General features: G+C 41.0%; 1 protein-coding gene across 5 annotated transcripts in view; it reads right to left on the bottom strand.

Moving 5' to 3' along the window:
* fap (fibroblast activation protein, alpha) overlaps nucleotides 1-19,307 on the bottom strand; it is a 119,150-nt gene that overhangs the window by 82,254 nt on the left and 17,589 nt on the right. For 3 of the 5 annotated variants that reach the window (XM_069935360.1, XM_069935365.1, XM_069935361.1), the window contains exons 4-5: nucleotides 11,582-11,673; nucleotides 1,838-1,933 (exon numbers count right to left, since the gene is read on the bottom strand). In XM_069935360.1, the coding sequence (XP_069791461.1) occupies nucleotides 1,838-1,933; nucleotides 11,582-11,673 (188 nt within the window). Of the gene's footprint in view, nucleotides 1-1,837; nucleotides 1,934-11,581; nucleotides 11,674-12,207; nucleotides 12,251-19,307 lie in introns of all 5 variants that reach the window. The other 2 variants (XM_069935362.1, XM_069935363.1) reach the window with 2 other exon arrangements.

Genomic DNA, 19,307 nt, shown 5'->3' with positions numbered 1-19,307 from the left:
ACTTCATGAAATGGCACTTCAGTATCAACTATTAAAAAGAATACAATCTATTTTCAGTTATTGCTCTCAGAGTGTGAGGGTACTGAAGTGAAGATTAACATTAAAGTCAAATGCTGAATCTCCTATTACATTGTGCAAAAAAAGGATATAGGAAAATGCCCGCTAACTGTGTAATAATTCAAGGTGGTTGTGATGTGCAGAAGAAGGGTGAGAAATAGTATTGCAAGCAAATTATGTGGACATGATGATGTTCTTTAATTTTATATTTGTTGAACTCAAGCCTCCCAAGAAATTTGTACGAGTTTGCTTACATTTTTAATAATCTCTTTGTATCTCGATATAGTCAAGTTTGACACGCTGCTCTCTGGGGCATCACAAGTAGGCCATTTGGGGAGTCAAACTGAACCTTTTAATTATTGAATTATTTAACCAGGGTAACTAGGAATAGCCATTTATGGATCTGATTATTTTGATAATTCCATTAATATTTAATTAAAACAAAGTTGCACAATATAATTTTTTCAGATCATTACCTGCAACATGTTATTAGAAACATAGAACTATACAATAGTATAGCACAGAATACAGGCCATAGTCTGTGCCAAAACATCATTCCACTAGTCCCATTGACCTGCACCCTCCAGACCTCTCCCATCCATGTATCTATCCAATTTATTCTTAAAACTTCAAGATTGAGACTGTATTTCATGTTAGATGGAATCTTGTTCTACACTTCCACCACTCTGTGAGTGGACATTCCCCCTAATGTTCCCTCCGAACCTTTCCCCTTTCACCCTAAAGCCATGTCCTCTCAAATTTATTTCTCCTAATCTAAGTGGAAAGAGTCTACTCGCACTTACTCCGTGTATCACTCATAATTTTGTAAACCTCTATCAAATCTCCTCATTCTTCTACGTTCCAAGGAATAAAATTCTAACCTGTTTAATCTTTCTCTGTAACTCAACTCCTAAAGATCTAGCAACATCCTAATACATCTTCTCTGCACTCTTTGCATTTTACTCAGTGGTTCTCACCCTTTTTCTTTCCACTCACATACCACTTTAAGTAATTCCTATGCCATCAAGGCTCTGTGATTAGTAAGGGATTGCTTAAGGTGGTATGTGAGTGGGAAGGGAAGGGCGAGAATCACTGCTCTAGACCCAATTGTAAATGAAACATTTTGCTTGAGAACAATCTTCATTGGCCCATTTCCTTTGGAGTTACAAAACCGTGCACATAACAAGTCAATTAGGTATGATTAAAACAGTGGTTTTCAAACATTTCTTTCCACCCACATACCATCTTAAGCAATCCCTTGCTAATCACAGAGCACCTATGGCATAGGGAATACTTAAAGTAGTATGTGAGTGGAAAGAAAAAGGTTGCAAACCACTGAACTGATATCCTTCCTGTAGTTAGGTGACCAGATCTGCACACAAAACTCCAAATTTGGCCTCACCAATGTCTTATACAACCTCACCATAACATCCCAACCTCTCCACTCAATACTTTGATTTATGAAGGCCAAGATGCCAAAAGCTTTCTTCACAACCCTGTCTTTCTGTAACGCCATTTTCAGGGAATTATCTATCTGTATTCCCAAACAGATCCCTCTGTTCCTTTTTTTTTCAAATGCTGGGCTGGAAGTTTAAAAAGAATGATGCTGTGATAATTCTAAGCTTTACTTCCAAATTAAGAAAAGCATGTATTTTTACTTCCTTTTAACCCATGCCAATCTTCAAACCGGTTTGATTACCCTTTTTACCATTTAAATTCTTTGACAATATTAAAATCAGTGAAATTTTAGTGTGCAAAGAAAAATCAATGTAATTGTTACCTGATATCCACAACAGGTGATATGATTTATATCGGTATGTTCCACTTAAGTAGTCATCTAAGGTAAACTTCTGACGTGGATCTTCTTCCTGGTTGTCTAATTCAAAAAGAGTACAAACATTATTTTCAATATCAATTATCAACTTTAAAAATGTTGAGTAACTAACTGATAACTTAGGTTTCTCAAATAAGATTCAAACCTTATTATTCCAGTACACTGCCTCATAAGTATAAACTAATATTGCACTCAAACATTAAAGCACAAGTACAACAAACAAGGCACTGTGGGCTGCCCATTCCAAAGGCCAGATTGAGGAAATGATTAGCCATGTTTTATATTAGTTACAAGGCCTCTTAATTCACAGACATTTATTTTTAAGCTAAATAAAGATTTTTGGTTCTTCCTTTGCATTCCTTGTGAGAGAACAAACTTTTATTGATCATTGAGTGGAGAAGCACAACAGGGATGGACTAAAACATTGAGTAGCATTGACTTATTGGAATGCAAAGGCCCAGATTTAGCCTTAGGAACAAGGAAACAGATCACAAGCTGGAAGAGCAGAAGTAGGCCCATTGAGTTTGCTCTGCCATTCTAATCATGAGCTGATCCATCCACCCACTCAGTGCACTCCCCAGCTTCCTCCCCGTAACCCTTGATGCCCTGACGAATCAAATACCTGTCAATATCAAATACACCCAATGACCTTGCTTCCACAACCATCTGTGGCAATAAATTTCACAGACTCACGACCCTCTGATTTTTTTTTTAATTTAAAATTTTTCACTGTGAGCCATATCAGCCATATCTTAAATATAGACAGTGGCATTTTCTCCCCTTTTTTCCCCCCTACCTTCCCTCCCCCCTTCCCACCCCCTCCAACGACCTTCTGATTAAAGAATTTTATCTATCTTTTTCTTTTCTTTGGTTTGGCTTCGCAGACGAAGATTTATAGAGGGGTAAATGTCCACGTCAGCTGCAGGCTCGTTTGTGGCTGACAAGTCTGATGCGGGACAGGCAGACACGGTTGCAGCGGTTGCAAGGGAAAATTGGTGGGTTGGGGTTGGGTGTTGGGCTTTTCCTCCTTTGTCTTTTGTCAGTAAGGTGGGCTCTGCGGTCTGCTTCAAAGGAGGTTGCTGCCCGCCGAACTGTGAGGCGCCAAGATGCACGGTTTGAGGCGAGATCAGCCCACTGGCGGTGGTCAATGGGGCAGGCACCAAGAGATTTCTTTAGGCAGTCCTTGTACTTCTTCTTTGGTGCATCTCTGTCACGGTGGCCAGTGGAGAGCTCGCCATATAACACAATCTTGGGAAGGCGATGGTCCTCCATTCTGGAGACGTGACCTACCCAGCGCAGTTGGATCTTCAGCAGCGTGGATTCGATGCTGTCGGCCTCTGCCATCTCGAGTACTTCGATGTTAGGGATGAAGTCGCTCCAATGAATGTTGAAGATGGAGCGGAGACAATGCTGGTGGAAGCGTTCTAGGAGCCATAGGTGATGCCTGTAGAGGACCCATGATTCGGAGCCGAACAGGAGTGTGGGTATGACAACGGCTCTGTATACGCTAATCTTTGTGACGTTTTTCAGTTGGTTGTTTTTCCAGACTCTTTTGTGTAGTCTTCCAAAGGCGCTATTTGCCTTGGCGAGTCTGTTGTCTATCTCGTTGTCGATCCTTGCATCTGATGAAATGGTGCAGCCAAGATAGGTAAACTGGTTGACTGTTTTGAGTTTTGTGTGCCCGATGGAGATGTGAAGGGGCTGGTAGTCATGGTGGGGAGCTGGTTGATGGAGGACCTCAGTTTTCTTCAGGCTGACTTCCAGGCCAAACATTTTGGCAGTTTCCGCAAAACAGGACGTCAAGCGCTGAAGAGCTGGCTCTGAATGGGCAACTAAAGCGGCATCGTCTGCAAAGAGTAGATCACGGACAAGTTGCTCTTGTTTCTTGGTGTGAGCTTGCAGGTGCCTCAGATTGACGAGACTGCCATCCGTGCGGTACCGGATGTAAACAGCGTCTTCATTGTTGAGGTCTGTCTATTTATTTATTTATTTAAACATTTGTTTTAAATTGACACACTTTTATCCTGAAATTTTGCCCTCTTGTCCTAGAATCCCTACCTTAGGAAACATCCTTGCCACATCTACTCAGTCAAGGCCTTTCAATATTTGAAATGTCTCTATGAGGGCCGCTCTCATTCTTCTCTACTCCAACAAGTACAATCCAAAAGCTGACAATTTTTCCTCATATACTAACCCTTTCATTCCTGATATCATTTGAGTAAATCTTCTCTGAACCCTCTCCAACACCAGCATGTATTTTCTCAAATATGATGCCCAAAACAGTACACAGTACTCCAAGTGAGGTCACACCAGTGCTTTATAAAATCTCAACGTTACATCCTTGTATGATACCCCTCTAAAAATAAATACCAACATTGCATTTTCCTTTTTCCCACTGACTCAACCTGGAGGTTGAGATGGTAACTGAAAGACAGGTACTAAACATTCTTCATTAAGAATAGTAGCAGGAGGCAAAGTTTCTCAAAGCTTATCTAGCAATGATTTTCTGCATGAATATTAAAGCAGACTTTGGCATCAATACTGCAAGACTGGGTGAATCCATCTCTCATTCCAAATGCAAGCCCCTTTACCATTTCAACAATTGAGTTATGGAGATCAAATTCTCATGGTGAATGGGCCACTGCAGTGGCTTCTTTACCAACCAAGAATCACGAGTAGGGTCTGCTCTCAAGGAGTGATGTGATATATGATATGTGAAATGTATTTATACCAGTAAACGTTTAAATGCAGGGAGTGAAACACAAAAGTCAGCGGATGCTCTGATTAATAAAAACACTCCGAAATGCTGGAGGAACTCAGCATCCATAGGAGACAAAGATATATTGCAGACATTTTGGGGCTGAGCCCTTCTTCAAGGAATAAGCAGAATGAGCCAAGACCAGGAAATCTGGCTAGGGGAGAAATCCAGACCAACAAAAGGTGTTAATTGGAGATGATAAGGGGAGAGGTTGAAGGATGCCCTGTTGAAAGATGAAAGTGTTGTTCCTCCAATATGCGGATGGTCTCAGTCTGGCAGTGAATGAGACCATGGACAGACATGTCAGCGAGAGAATAGGATAGGGAATTGAAATTGGTGGCCACTTGGAGATGCACGTTATTGTGGCGGACAGAGCCGAGGTGCTCAACAAAGCAATCTCCCAGTCGGTGCCCAGTCTGGTCTCCTCTATAAATCAGAGAGACTGGGTGTAGCAAATTGGAGGAACAACACCTCATCTTCTGACAGGGCACCCTCTGAATACCATTAATATCAACTTCTCTAGCTTTTGTTAACCACCCCCTCTCCCCCCCTCCCCCCCCAGCACTTCTTCCCTCATTGCCTTCCCCAGGCTCTGTCTCTCTCCCTTTTCCATCTCCCTTCGCACAGACATGATAAATACTCCCTTCTCCCCTTATCATATCCAATTAACACCTGCTGTTGGTCTGGATTCATAGCCCCAGTCCAGCATTGTCTGAATGCTGAGATTTCCTCGTCTTGGCTCATTCTACTTATTCTTTGAAGATGTCCTCAAGCCTGAAACATCTGCGATATATCTTTGTCTCCTATGGACACCGAGTTCCTTCAGCATTTCGGAGTGTTTTTACTCACGCTTAAGTGCAGCCCTTTTGAACACATGCTTAATTTCTGATTTTCAGTTCATCAGCACTTCGTATCGGAAACAGTTTAGTGGCTGCTCAGTTCAGGAAGATGCTCAGGTCCAGAGTATTCCTACTCAAGAGCTTAATATTAGATAATAAAATGAATGATTTTACACTACACATCAAGGCTAAATATGAATTGTCCTCAAGAAGTCTTCATGCTAGAGAGGTTCCAGAAGATCAGACTTAGAGTGGGTAACCAACCCACTGATACCCATTGAGTTTGCTCTGCCATTCTAATCATGAGCTGATCCATCCACCCACTCAGTGCACTCCCCAGCTTCCTCCCCGTAACCCTTGATGCCCTGACGAATCAAATACCTGTCAAATGCTGAAGCATTTGAACATTTTAAGCCTATGAAAATGTAAATCAAGCACTATATTGAAAAGCAATGACTGTTTTTTTTACTTTCTGTACAGCTGCTACACGTCCACAGCACTGCTACTGAAACTGCTTTCGTCATTGATGCGTGAAGATTTTTGGATGTTTCAGGAAAGAACAAATAAACTGGAATGTGGAATGTCATCCTAAACCACCAATAAAATTCCTGAATCTGGTTTTAACGTTTTCAGCCTTAGTGCCTTTTTCTTGCAATTATTTCTCAGTTTCTTTTTTTTTTAAGTGCTAATCTTCAATCTTTCTCCTGCTCTTTATCACCTGACTCCTTCTCTGATACGGAGTGGGTTGTCTCACTTTCGTAATGCTGTTCCTGCAACCCCACAAGTTCCAAGCTCATCATGATGTCAAACTCTTCTTCAATAACCTCTTATTTTTCAGGACTTTTTTTTCTTAACTTTTGACCAATTAAAAAATAAATAAAATATACATAATAATATAATTTTTGCATATTATCAATTAAAAATATTTTTGAAAAAAAGACTGGGAGCAGATTTGAGACTCGCTAAACAAAGACAATTCAAAGACATAATAACAGGTACATTTGTTGTAAAGAAATTTATTACTAATATGTATATAAAATTATAAAGAATAGAGATTTATACAAATCAAAACTGTAATGGGAGAAAGATTTTAATCTACTAAATTCAGGAGGAGATTTGGTCAAAATTATGTTATGAAAGTGTTACGAATACAGTAAATGTTAGATATCAAATGGTTCAATATAATTTTCTTCATCAATTGTATTATTCTCCACATAAGTTAAGTGGACTTAATCCTAATTATTCAAATAAGTGTTTTTGATGTGTGAAAGAAATGAGGATGTTTTGCATTCAGTGTGGTCTTGTGAAAAAGTGGAAAGGTTTTGGAATGAACTGAGTTTATTAGTAGGGTAATTTATGAAGATAAAGGTACCAAAGGATCCAAGACTATTTTTACTTGGGGATATCTATGAAAAGGATATAAAATTGAAATTGGACAAATATCAAGAAATATATAATGACATCATTGAAAGATGATAGAGAAGTGTTATTAAGTAGATGGTATAATGAGATGGGAAATTGTATACCATTGGAAAAAATTGCATATAGTTGAAGGAATCGAGTTGAAAATTTTTATAGTATTTGGAAACCATATATGGATTTTATGGATAAATTTTCTGTCCACCTCTTCTATCTTATCCACTCCTTTTAATTAGTAATTTTTTAATAACAATAAATTATTGTCTCTGCTAATATTATTGTATATTAAATGGTAGGTGTTTCTTTTCTATCCTTTTCTTACTTTTGGGTGGGAGGGGAGATGGGGAGAAAAATATAAAAGTAATTTTTTTGATTCATTGGATATGGATATTTGATTAATGTTTTATTAATTTTTTTCTGTAATGATGCAAACAATTAAATAAAATTTTCCAAAACAAAATGACCTCCACAACCTCCATCTCCGCGTCTATTTCTTTGACAGAGTTCTTACTACCCCACTGATGACTTTTATCTAATCTCCAGTTCTTTTCTTTCTTTATGACAGACACCCTCTTCCAGATTTATACCCTCTCTCAACCTTTTCATTTTTCATTACCTGAGTAACATCAACCTCTTCCCTTCTTCACTCTAACTTTAGTTGCTAGCTGAGAGTCTCAAACACCTTGTCACACCTACCTCTTGACTGTGAGCCCACCAACAAAAACCAGATCATTATCTCCCATCACAGTTCTCATCACGTCCATAGCTTCCAACCACAATCTCATATGCTCTTTATCATTTTCACAGCTTCCAATTCCCTGAGCTCCACCTCTCCATTTTTACCATGAATGTGAACTTCCTATACACCTCCATTCCCCATAAAGAAGTTCAAGTTCAAAGTTAAGATTTATTGCCAGAGTATATACATGATTCTTTTTCCTGTGGGCCAAGCAGAATTTCTACTTATTGGAAGTGCAAAAAACTGTACAAGAAAAGATACTTGTATAAACAAGAGAAATGTAAACAAAGAACAAAATATAAACAAACTGACTGCAAAATACAGAAAAATATAAATATTTTGTAAATGAATATTGTGCAAAGTAAGAGACCTTAAATGAGTCTGTGATTGAGTTTGTTGTTGAGGAGTCTGATGGTGGAGGGGGAGCAACTATTCTTGAATCAGCTGCTATGAGTCTTGTGGCACCTATACCTTTTTCCTGATGGCAGCAGTGAGAACAGATTACTCCTGCTCTTTGACGGCAGTGTTCCACATAGATGTTCTCAATGGTTGGGAGAATTTTGCCTGTGATGTCCTAGGCTGTATCCAGTACCTTTTGCAAGGCTTTCTGCTCAGAGGACATGATGCACGTGGTCAGCACACTTTCCACCACACAACTTTAGAGGTTTGCCAAGGTTTTTGATGCCATACAAAACCTCTGAAAACTTCAGAGGAAGTGGAGGCACTGACATGGCGTGTTGGTTCCAGGAAAAGTGTGGCATTGCTTTACTGAAACATAGGTGTAAAGCAAGTAGAGCATCGGTTTAAGAATACAACTCTGTGGTGCTCCAGTACTGATGGAGATTGTGGAGGAGATGTTCTTACCAATCCTCACTGATTGAGGATTGGAGGTGATGAAATCAAGGATCCAATTACACAAAGGGTATTGAGGCCCAGATCTTGGAGTCTGCCGATCAGTTTGGAGGGGATATGGTGTTGAATGCCAAACTGTAGTCGATAAAGAACATCCTCCTATTCTATGATCTGTAGCCATTGGTTGTCTCCACTCATCATCTCTCAGCCGTTACCTCTAAACTTTTCCCCAACTGGCCTAATGCTCATCAACTCTTCTTCACCTGGATCACCTGCCAACTCCTGCCTTACCTCTAGCCCTCACCATCTCCCCTTCACCCCACCCCCCCCCCTTTGATTACACAGATGTTGCCTGACCTGCTGAGTTCCTCCTGCAACTCATTTTTTTTTTTGCTTTTTATTCCAGCATCTGCGTCTCAGGTCTCCAACGAAAAGAGTGATTTTCCTCATTGTGTACCAAGGCTATTTGTACATCTAACCATTGAAATCCACTCTTTCAAACTTATTGATATCTTTCATGTAGTTAGGTGACAAAAATCACATAAGAACAAAGAAAATAAGATTTAAACAAAATTTTAGCTGGAAATTATATCAATTGTACTTGTTGTATCAAGCTTAAATTGTTTATAAAAAACATTTAGCCGTTTTGAAATGTGGCTTTCCTGGTTAAGCCATGCCCAGCAGGAAATGGACCAGACACTTCCTACTGATTCAATCGCCAATCATATTTCCTATTATCAATGTGCGCTGCTCATTTCAATTAGGTAACAACAGAAATTTGATTAAAAAGCTGTGAACTTTTGATCTCTGTAATTAAACAATGAGTACTGAAAGTAGTTAAAGTATTTTCCCTCTACACCCAGCATAGTGTTTTTTTTAAAATCTTCAAAACATTTTATAAATGTTTGTATAAAACTTGATGCTGGAAGGCTTCAGTAAAGACTGGTCAATATAATTAATGGACTTTTTTGCTGGTGAGGCCAGAGCCACCTGCAATCGCAGGATGCACTTTGGAGTTCGGGAGTCCCCTGGGACATCTGGTTGTGTCACTACACCCTTCTTTCCATCTCCCTTCCCCACCCCATTCCACTTTTCTTAGGGATATCTCTCCAAGGCTCCTGAGTCCACTCCGCCCTCCCACCCACCTTGCCACCCTTTAGGCACATTTTGATGTAACCACAGGAAATGCAAAACCTATCTCTACATCTCTTCCCTCACCTCCATTGAAGGCCACCTTCCAGAGGAGGCAGAGCTGTACAGGTACATCATCCAACCTAATCTACTGCATTCCATGTGTGGCATCTGTATTAGGGAGACCAAACTAAGCCGAACAGCTATGTCCTGTTTGTGGGCGTAAATCAGAGCTTCCTGGAGTCGGGAAGATCAACGAGGTGGCTGACGCACTGTCCCAGCCGACAGTCCAGGCAATACACACTCTGTCCAAAGGGATTGATTACATGGCCCTGGCCCAGGCACAACAGATAGATCCTGACATTCCTTTGTACAGGACGGCAATGATGACAGTCAAGCTGGAAGATGTCCGTATTGGCTCCAGTGACCAGACCTTCCTTTGCAATAATTCAACCACCAAGACTCTTCCCATCGTCCCAGCAGCATAGAGATGACCAGTGTTCAATGTGGAGCTCAACTCTGTGCACCAAGCCATCAGGACCACTGTCAAGATGCTAGCAAGCAGGTTCATTTGGTATGGCCTCTGTAAGCAGGTCAGCCAATGGGCCAGAACTTGCACACACTGCCAGTTGTCAAAGATACAGACACACGTCAAGGTGCCCCCTCTCTCCATACAGCCATTCGAGCTAGCACAATGGCAATTCAGAGCCATGTGCACAAAGACATGATGGGACCCCTGCCGGTGTCAAGGGGGCATGGTACCTGTTGACGATGGTAGGCCATCTCACAAGATGGCCAGAGGCAGTTCTGTAGGTGGAAACCTCAACAGAGGACTGCTATAATAAGCACAAGAGTGGCCCAGTTCAGAGTCCTGGAGCACCTGCCATCATGCAGGGGTGCACAATTCACCTCAGAGCAGCCTTAGCCAACCTTAGTTCCCTCACGGGAATCCAACACCATGGCATACCATTGCCAGTCCAACAGGTTGGTGGAGAGGTTCCACAGGCACGTTAAAATGGCCCTGATGGCCTGACTCAAAGGTCCAAACGGAGTCAACAAATTGCCATGAGTCCTCCTGGGGACCCACACTGCACCAAAGGAAGTCTTCAACACCTCTGCAGTGGAGATGGTATATGGAGCATCCCTGGCTATCCCCGGGGAATTCCTGGCTGCCACCAGGGAAATGGATGAACCACCAGCGGCAGCCCTTGAGACTGAGGGAACAACTGGGCATGCTGGCCCCAGCACAGGCCTCATCGCATGGCCAGCTAAGGCGTTCATTCCCGGTGACCTGAGAACTTGCAGATACGTCTTTGTGCGATGAGGGGTGCACTGGGGGGCTGCTACAGTGGCCATACGAGGGTCCCTACCAGGTGGTCAGCCATAATGGGGCTACATGTGTGCTGGACATGGGCTGCAAGGAGGAAACATTTACTAGTGACTGCCTCAAACCAGCATATTTAGACACCAACCAGTTGATCTCCCCACCATCTCCATGCCTTAGAGGCAGGCCACCCAAAACCAAGGACAGCATCTGGATTGCTGGTTCTGGGGAGGGGGGTGGGCGGGGGAAGGGGAGCCATGTGGCAGTCCGTTTCCCAGTAGGCTTCCTGGCACACAAGATGGCAGCCAAACAAAGCGATCCTACGAAGGCCATGCCGACTAAATGGGATTTCTTCATGGGCTGCAGGCTGCACGGTGGAAAACAGGGAGCACCAGTGGAAACGCCGACCTATCAATGGCTGGCAAGCCAATGACATAATTGCTGCTGGAAGCGGCATGACAACTAGGTCCAGAGGGCCTATATAAGGCAGGGCAAACCATCAACAAATCAGTATCAACTGCACTCTCTTGCTTTCATGCCCTGCCACAGTACACGCTCAATTAATCTTAATAAAGAGTTCAGGCCTGAAACATTGGCTGACCATTTGTACCCATAGGTGCTATCTGACCTGCTGAGTAACTCCAGCAATGTTTTGTCAGCTCTTCCATTTCCCTTTCTCCTTCCAAATCTCTTTTGCTCCACTCCTCTTCTCTTTCATTTCTATGGCAGCCACAGGAAAGTTAAGTTTTCACTCTTGGAAAAGAGGAAGCCACAATAACAATCTCTTAAACAATGACAAAATTATTTTTCAATGTTATTGATGTTTGACGTTAACAGTTTTTGTAGCACTCACTTAGCTCAACAAAGCAGCATAAAATACAATTTGTTGGCATTTTTCCATTTGCTTTATCATAAGGGAAAGGTTGTTAAATGTAAAGTATACTTTTTTTAAAAAGAAATGGTTAAAATAATATTTTATCTGATCACAGATTGTACTGTGCATAACAAGGGTTAATTGTACCACGGAAATGAATTTGCAATTGGCTACAGTTTTTATCTTGTTTGTCAGATTTTGACATACCAACTCACTGAAGATTTTGGCTCGAATAAACAGATCAGTATTGTATCAGGCAAATCAAAATGACTTAACAGGAATATGAGAGCAACCAATTCATATAGTTCCTCAAAGCTGTTTCTCATTTAAGCTTTTCATCTAAATTATTTAAAAATGGCAAAATATTTTTGAAGACCAACCTCACAGACCCAGGCTCTTGGAACAGGATATACATGTCACGGGCTATAAAGCAAAACCAGGCAGATTAGCAAGCAAAAACTCATCCCTTCCTGATGGGCTCGATGCTTCCGTGTTTGCTTTGACAGGAGGCCAGCAAGTGGAAGACACCCTTCATCCATAAGCACATCTTCACTCAAGGACACTGCTGCAGACCTCCTGGAGAGTGAAGCCATGGAAAGTGACCAGGCCAGATGGAGTCCCTGGCTGTGTTCATCAAGCCTGTGCAGATCAGCTGATGGGAGCATTCACATACATCTTCAACATCTCCCTGCTACAGTCTAAAGTACTCACCTGCTTCAAGAAGGCCATTATCATCCTAGGGCTGAAAAAGAACACAAGTGACCAGCCTAAGTGACTACCGGCAGATGGTTCTGGCATTCACCATCATGATTCAAGAAGCTGGACGTGACTCACATTATTGACTCCAGACTTCTAGCCAGCCTCAAAATCCACTCCAATTTGCCTACCACTGCAGGTGCAATCTCCCTAAGTTTACAGGCAACTCTGGACCATCTGGATACCTATGTAAGGCTTCTACCCATTGACTACAGCTCAGCACAATAGAGTCAAATAAACTCAAATACAGACATCTTAGCTTCAGCACTCCACTCTACTAATTGGATCCATGACTTAGAATCCCCCAGGCCACAATCAGTGAGGATATGTGGTAGCACCTATTCCACAATCATCCTCAGAGTCCTACAAGGCTGTGTACTCAGCCCTCTTTATATTCCCTGTACATCAATGACTGGCTAAACATCACTCTAATTCCATGTATCGTATTTTCACTCATATAACATGCCCACGCATATAACATGCAGAAAATCATAAACTGTGTAAAAATATTTTCGTATAGCACACACATGCATATACCAGGCCAGTGTAATATTCTAAATTCCGAATGACAAAAACAATTTGCATTTAATTTGTATATGTCCCAAACCATAAGCCCATGGTACCGGTGTCTGTCAGTTAATCTCCCGCCATTAACATCTAATCAACTTCCCCCAGAGGTGTGAATCCTCCTGCATTACATTAATAAGCTTTGGAACAGAATCAATTAAACAGATCGAAGACAGGCTTCAGAGTTAAGTAGGATTTTAATTCTGTCATAATATAAAAAGCCTTTCTTTAAAAGAAACCTTCTCTTGTCAATCTCCTCCTTTAGGGGACAGGTCTGGGCAATTAACATTGATAAGGTGCAGTGCTGAGCCCATATGTACATATGTGGGTAAAGTTTATCCTTTTCAAATTGCTATTCCCTACAACCTCACCAGATAGAACAGATGAATACTTGATAGTTAAGACCTCTGTGTTCCCTGGCCTGCCTTAGTATAATCCAGCAGTTTATTTTTCTCTTTTTCTTTTCTTTCTTTTTTCTTTTAAATATGTTATTATATAATATTAACATGTATAAGTAATGATTGATTTCATTTTGGGGCATTGGGGTTGGGGTTAAGGGAGGGTTTTAGGTTTTTAAGGAAAGGGGGTTTAAATTAATTTTTTGTAGTCTACATTAATCTGCATCAAAATGATGGATATATATGGACTCTATATACTACATGCATAAAAACCTTAAAACAAAGTATTTTTTTTTTAAAAAGTGCAATGCCTGAGCCAGAATGTCCTGTTTATTGGAATACCATGGGACTCTAGCCAAAGATCAAAATATTGAATTTTGGTATTTTGTATACCAAATTCCCATGCTTGCTTTAAATTGAGCGTGTTCTTTTATTGCCGCTATTACATTCCCACGCTAGCTTTAAATTGAGCACATTCTTTTATTGCCGCTATTACATTCCCATGCTCGCTTTAAGTTGAGCGTGTACTTTTATTGCCGTTATTACGTTCCCATGCTCACTTCAAATTGAGTGCGCTCTTTTATTTCCACTCTTACATTTCCCCGCTAGCTTTAAATTGAGTGCATTATTTTGTTGCCACTATTACATTCCCATGCTCACTTCAAATTGAGTGCGCTCTTTTATTTCCACTCTTACATTTCCCTGCTAGCTTTAAATTGAGTGCGTTATTTTGTTGCCGCTATTACATTCCCATGCTCACTTCAAATTGAGCGCTCTCTTTTATTTCCACTATTACATTCCCTCGCTAGCTTTAAATTGAGTGCATTATTTTGTTGCCACTATTACATTCCCATGTTCACTTCAAATTGAGCGCGCTCTTTTATTTCCACTCTTATATTTCCCCGCTAGCTTTAAATTGAGTGCGTTATTTTGTTGCCGCTATTACATTCCCATGCTCACTTCAAATTGAGTGCGCTCTTTTATTTCCACTCTTACATTTCCCCGCTAGCTTTAAATTGAGTGCGTTATTTTGTTGCCGCTATTACATTCCCATGCTCACTTCAAATTGAGCGCTCTCTTTTATTTCCACTCTTACATTTCCCCGCTAGCTTTAAATTGAGTGCATTATTTTGTTGCCGCTATTACATTCCCATGTTCACTTCAAATTGAGCGCGCTCTTTTATTTCCCCGCTAGCTTTAAATTGAATGCATTCTTTTATTGCTGCTATTACATTCCCCCGCTAGCTTTAATTTGAGCATGTTCTTTTATTGCCGTTATTACATTCCCTCCGCTAGCTTTAAATTGAGTGCATTCTTTTATTGCCACTATTATATTCCCATGCTCACTTCAAATTGAGCACGCTCTTTGATTGCTGCTATTACATTCCCTTTCTAGCTTTAAATTGAGCGTGTTCTTTTCTTGCCGCTATTATGTTCCCATGCTTGCTTTAAATTGAGTGTGTTCTTTTATTCCCACTATTACATTCCCCCGCAAGCTTTAAATTGAATGCGTTCTTTTATTGCTGCTATTACATTCCCCCGCTAACTTTAAATTGAGTACATTCTTTTATTGCCGCTATTACATTCCCTTGCTAGCTTTAAATTGAGCATGTTCTTTTATTGCTGCTATTATGTTCCCATGCTCATTTCAAATTGAGCATGCTCTTTTATTGCCGCTATTACATTCCCCCCACTAGCTTTAAATTGTGCACCTTCTTTCATTGCCTCTATGACCAGTACATCCCACAATAGCTTTAAATTATGTGCATTCCTTCATGTGCAGGTAACATTATCAGCCTATATAGGTATCACCTGCATTCGATCGAGCCTATTCAGTATAAAACGCCTTTGGTTTTGGTGCTACCTTTGAGATCTAATATGCCAATTTTCACAATGCGAGGCGCTAAATGCAAATCTAATACTGCGAATTTCAAGCTGAAAGTTGTTCCCAGAGCGGATTAAACTGGCAATAGAGTTTGAGGTTGGTGAATCATCCATTTGTGAATGGAGCTTAGGAGGATGAATCCACGAAAATGCACATGTCATGGCCCAAAAGCTAAATGGCCTCAGTTAGAGTCTGACTTGAAGGAGCAGGTTCTTAGTCGCAGAGAACAAAATCAGACTGTATCTACAGTTTCCATTCAGATGAAAGTAAGACTATTGGTACGTGAAAGAAGCATCCCAGATTTCAAGGCAGAGTTCCCCTGGATATCAAAGTTAGTGAAGCAAAACAGATTAAAGGTAAGAACTAGAACAACTGTAGGTCAGTGACTTCCAGAAGACTGGGAACAAAAAAAAAATCATTGATTTGTCGCCAATGAAATGTGCAAATCTAAAATCACACTTGCTGACATCATTAACGTTGATGAAGTCCCATGGCCTTTAACATTCCCACCACAGGAACTGTGGCTTCTTCTGGAACAAACACTGAGGCCATAACCACAACTGGACATGAAAGATTGTTTTTTAATATAGTCCGTGGCGCTAAATTGAAGTCAATGATCATATTTAAAAGAGTTATATTGCCTCGAGAAAAAAATGTGCACTGTGTAATGAGAAAGGTTGGACGGAGTGCAATATTATGAAACTCTGGGTGGAAAGGTGTTACAGGCCTAGACCAAGCCTAGACCCCAAAGAAATTGTTACTCATATGATTCCATGGCAGCTCACAAAGAGTATTCAGCTCAAAGGACAATAAATCCAGTTGGTGCCCACATTGCAGTAATTCTGGATGGGTTGACAAGTAAACTGCACCCACTTGATATTTCCGTTAATCATCCATTCAGATCAGAATGGGAGGAATGGATGCAGAACGGCACTCATGAATTCACCCCAGCCGGACGGCTGAAAAGAGCAACCAAACTGAATGGGTTGCCAGAACATGGGATAAGATTACACCAAAACAATGGATTCAGAAAAGCTGGCAGAAGTATATAATTGGTGATGGTGATTCCACCACAGATGATGAAAGCAGGGACGGCGATGACGTGTCAGTACGATGACAGTAATGGAAGAATGTTTGCAGGCTGCCTTGAAGTATTTGAATGAAGAGAGTGAACAATCTGACTTTGAAGGGTTCAAAGGGGTTGCAGAAGGTGATGAAGAAGACTAATTGTTATATTGTTTTTTTACTTTAACATTGTCTAGGTTTTTAACTTGTTACTTAAGATGTTAAATGGTTATTTTAAATTAAAGTGATTAAAAAACAATTTACGTTAGAACCAGAGACTGGTCAATTAAGTTTACTTTTTTATTCAACATGTAAAAATATTCTTGTATAGTGTGCACACATATAACACACAGTGGTTACCTGGTTTGCAAAATATACATATAACCCATGCATTATATGCATAAAAATATGGTATTTGCAGATGACACCACTGACAAGAACAAGATGGAATATAAAAGATTGATAGAGGGACTGGCAGCTTGCTCAGGACAATTACCTCTCCCTCAATGTTAGCAAGACATAGCAGCTCATCATAGACCTCCAGAAGAAGGGTGGAACTCCATCCCCTGCAACAACAGCACTGAGGTGGAGATAGTAAATAGCTTCAAGTTCCTAGGAGTAAACCTCTCCAGTGACCTGTCCTGGCCCTCTCACATTGATGTGAAGGTTAAGAAAACAACATCTACAGATTCATCACTAAATATATATTGTCAGAGTGGATCACGGCATGGTACAGGAGCTGCATCACCCAAGACTGCAAGAAACTCCAGAGTTATGAGTGCAGCTCAGACCATCACACAAGCTGTCCTCCTCTCCAGCATCCACACTTCCTGCTGCTCGGTAAACCAGCCAACATTTTAAAAGGCTCACCCCAACCCATCCACACTCTCTTCACCCTCCTCCCACCAGGAGAAAGATTCATGGCTGTTAGATCATGTGCCACCAGATTCAAGAACAGCTTCTTCCCCACCATTATCAGGCTCCTAAATGAACCTCACACAGGTAGAATTATATTGTTTTTATACTGTTGTTTTACTTGCCTTACCATGTATGGGATATCTAGCTGAACTGCTCACAAAACATACTTTTTCACTGCATGTTATTGCATGTGACAATAAATTTGAACTTGATCAAGCACTAAATGACCTGTTAGAAACAGACCTCCATTATCCGTTCTCAAAAATGTACATCACAATAGATTAAAAATGCAGTTATTTTATAACATGCTATAATTATGACATTGATCTTAACTCTCACATAAACATGATTGGAAAACATAACTTTCTGGCTTAGAACATTAATAAAGAGTGTCCAGCAAGCCACTTTTGGAGCATTTTGGAATGGCAGAAACTATTTCAAGCAAAGGTGTCGGCGTTATGCTGTTGCCAAAGGTGGGTGTAGTGATCTTGGATTGACAAGAACTTTGGAAACTTGGTGTGTCACAACTCATGTACTGAGATAGTACAGATCTATCACCAATGTACATAGTGTATATAGTTACTGTATCTAGACTGTGCTTACAGCGATTGGCTGAGAGCTAAGCCACGCCTATTGTCTGGGCCCTAAAGGGTTGTGTCCCTAGCCAGGTCGGATCATTCCGGACTGGTCGGCCACCTGTGAAGAGCTCCTGTCTTTTGCTAATAAAAGCCTTGGTTTGGATCAACAAGTCTTTGGTTCTTTCGACGAGCTCTACATGTACCACTAAGCGATTCTCCTTCTCCTCATTTTCCCCTCTCTCTTCCTGAATCTCCACTCATCACACCTTCTGTCCTCTTTCACCCTTCATAGATATATCACCTCCTTCCCTTTAATCATGAGAAAGGGCCCCAACCCAAAACGCTGACTGACTATTTTTACCTATGGATGTTGCCTGACCTGCTGACTACCTCCGGCAATTCTTTGGCTGCTTTCGATTCCAGTATCTGCAGCTTTTGTGATTCTTTAATTTCCTCATGTCACCTGTGTACTTTTGCAAATAACATGCTATCAGGAAAAAATGCAAAGAGGCTGCAGAGAAGTGAATGCAAACTGGCAAAGACACAGTATGTGAAAAATAATGGAATGGTTACCTCACAGCAGAAGGCCCCACAGCCAGCTGCATATATATTGATTCTTCTTTTCTTTGGCTTGGCTTCGCGGACGAAGATTTATGGAGGGGGTCAGAACAATCCAGCTAAACCCACTCTTCGATCCTCTCCCCCTCAAGCTTGAGCTTCTTCCTACCAGTTATTTATCCAGCTTTATTCTGAACTCCATCACTTTATTTCTCTTTTTTTCCCACATTTTTATTTGTTTTTAAATAGTCTTTATGGAAATGTAATTTATAGCATTTTTTTGCATCTGTAATGCTCAATACTGCTGCAGCAAAACAATAAATTTTGTAACACATATTAATGACAATAAACCTGATTCTGATTCTAAACCTACCTCCTTGATAGTGCATTCCAGACCCATGGGATGGAGACAGTGGGTGGAGGAGGGGTGTAATGTTATGGATTGTATGTACTAATTAGCTGGTAAAGGCTTGGGCTGGCCCGCCCCCTGATGACACTCTCACCTGGATTCCTCCCCTGGAACCCAGGCCATAAAGGTTGGGCCACCTCTCCCATCCCTGCACTTGCTTAGATCCAGGCCAGCTCAAGTCTTCTGAACAATAAAACCTATCGTTTCCCCTCAGTCTTTATCCTTGTAATTATTGGGGTGACTGGTAGTGCCCAACAATTTATTGTACAGAAATTTTAACGTCTCTGGTAATGGAGAATTTGCTGCGCCCCGATTGGCTAGAGGTGGATCCCCAAGTCCCGGGCGC

This window comes from Narcine bancroftii, chromosome 4 (genome assembly GCF_036971445.1).
Source record: "Narcine bancroftii isolate sNarBan1 chromosome 4, sNarBan1.hap1, whole genome shotgun sequence".
In the NCBI taxonomy this organism is placed as follows: domain Eukaryota; kingdom Metazoa; phylum Chordata; class Chondrichthyes; order Torpediniformes; family Narcinidae; genus Narcine; species Narcine bancroftii.
The sequence above is the reverse complement of the archived record's forward strand: the minus strand, read 5'-3'. Positions and strand labels throughout refer to the sequence as shown.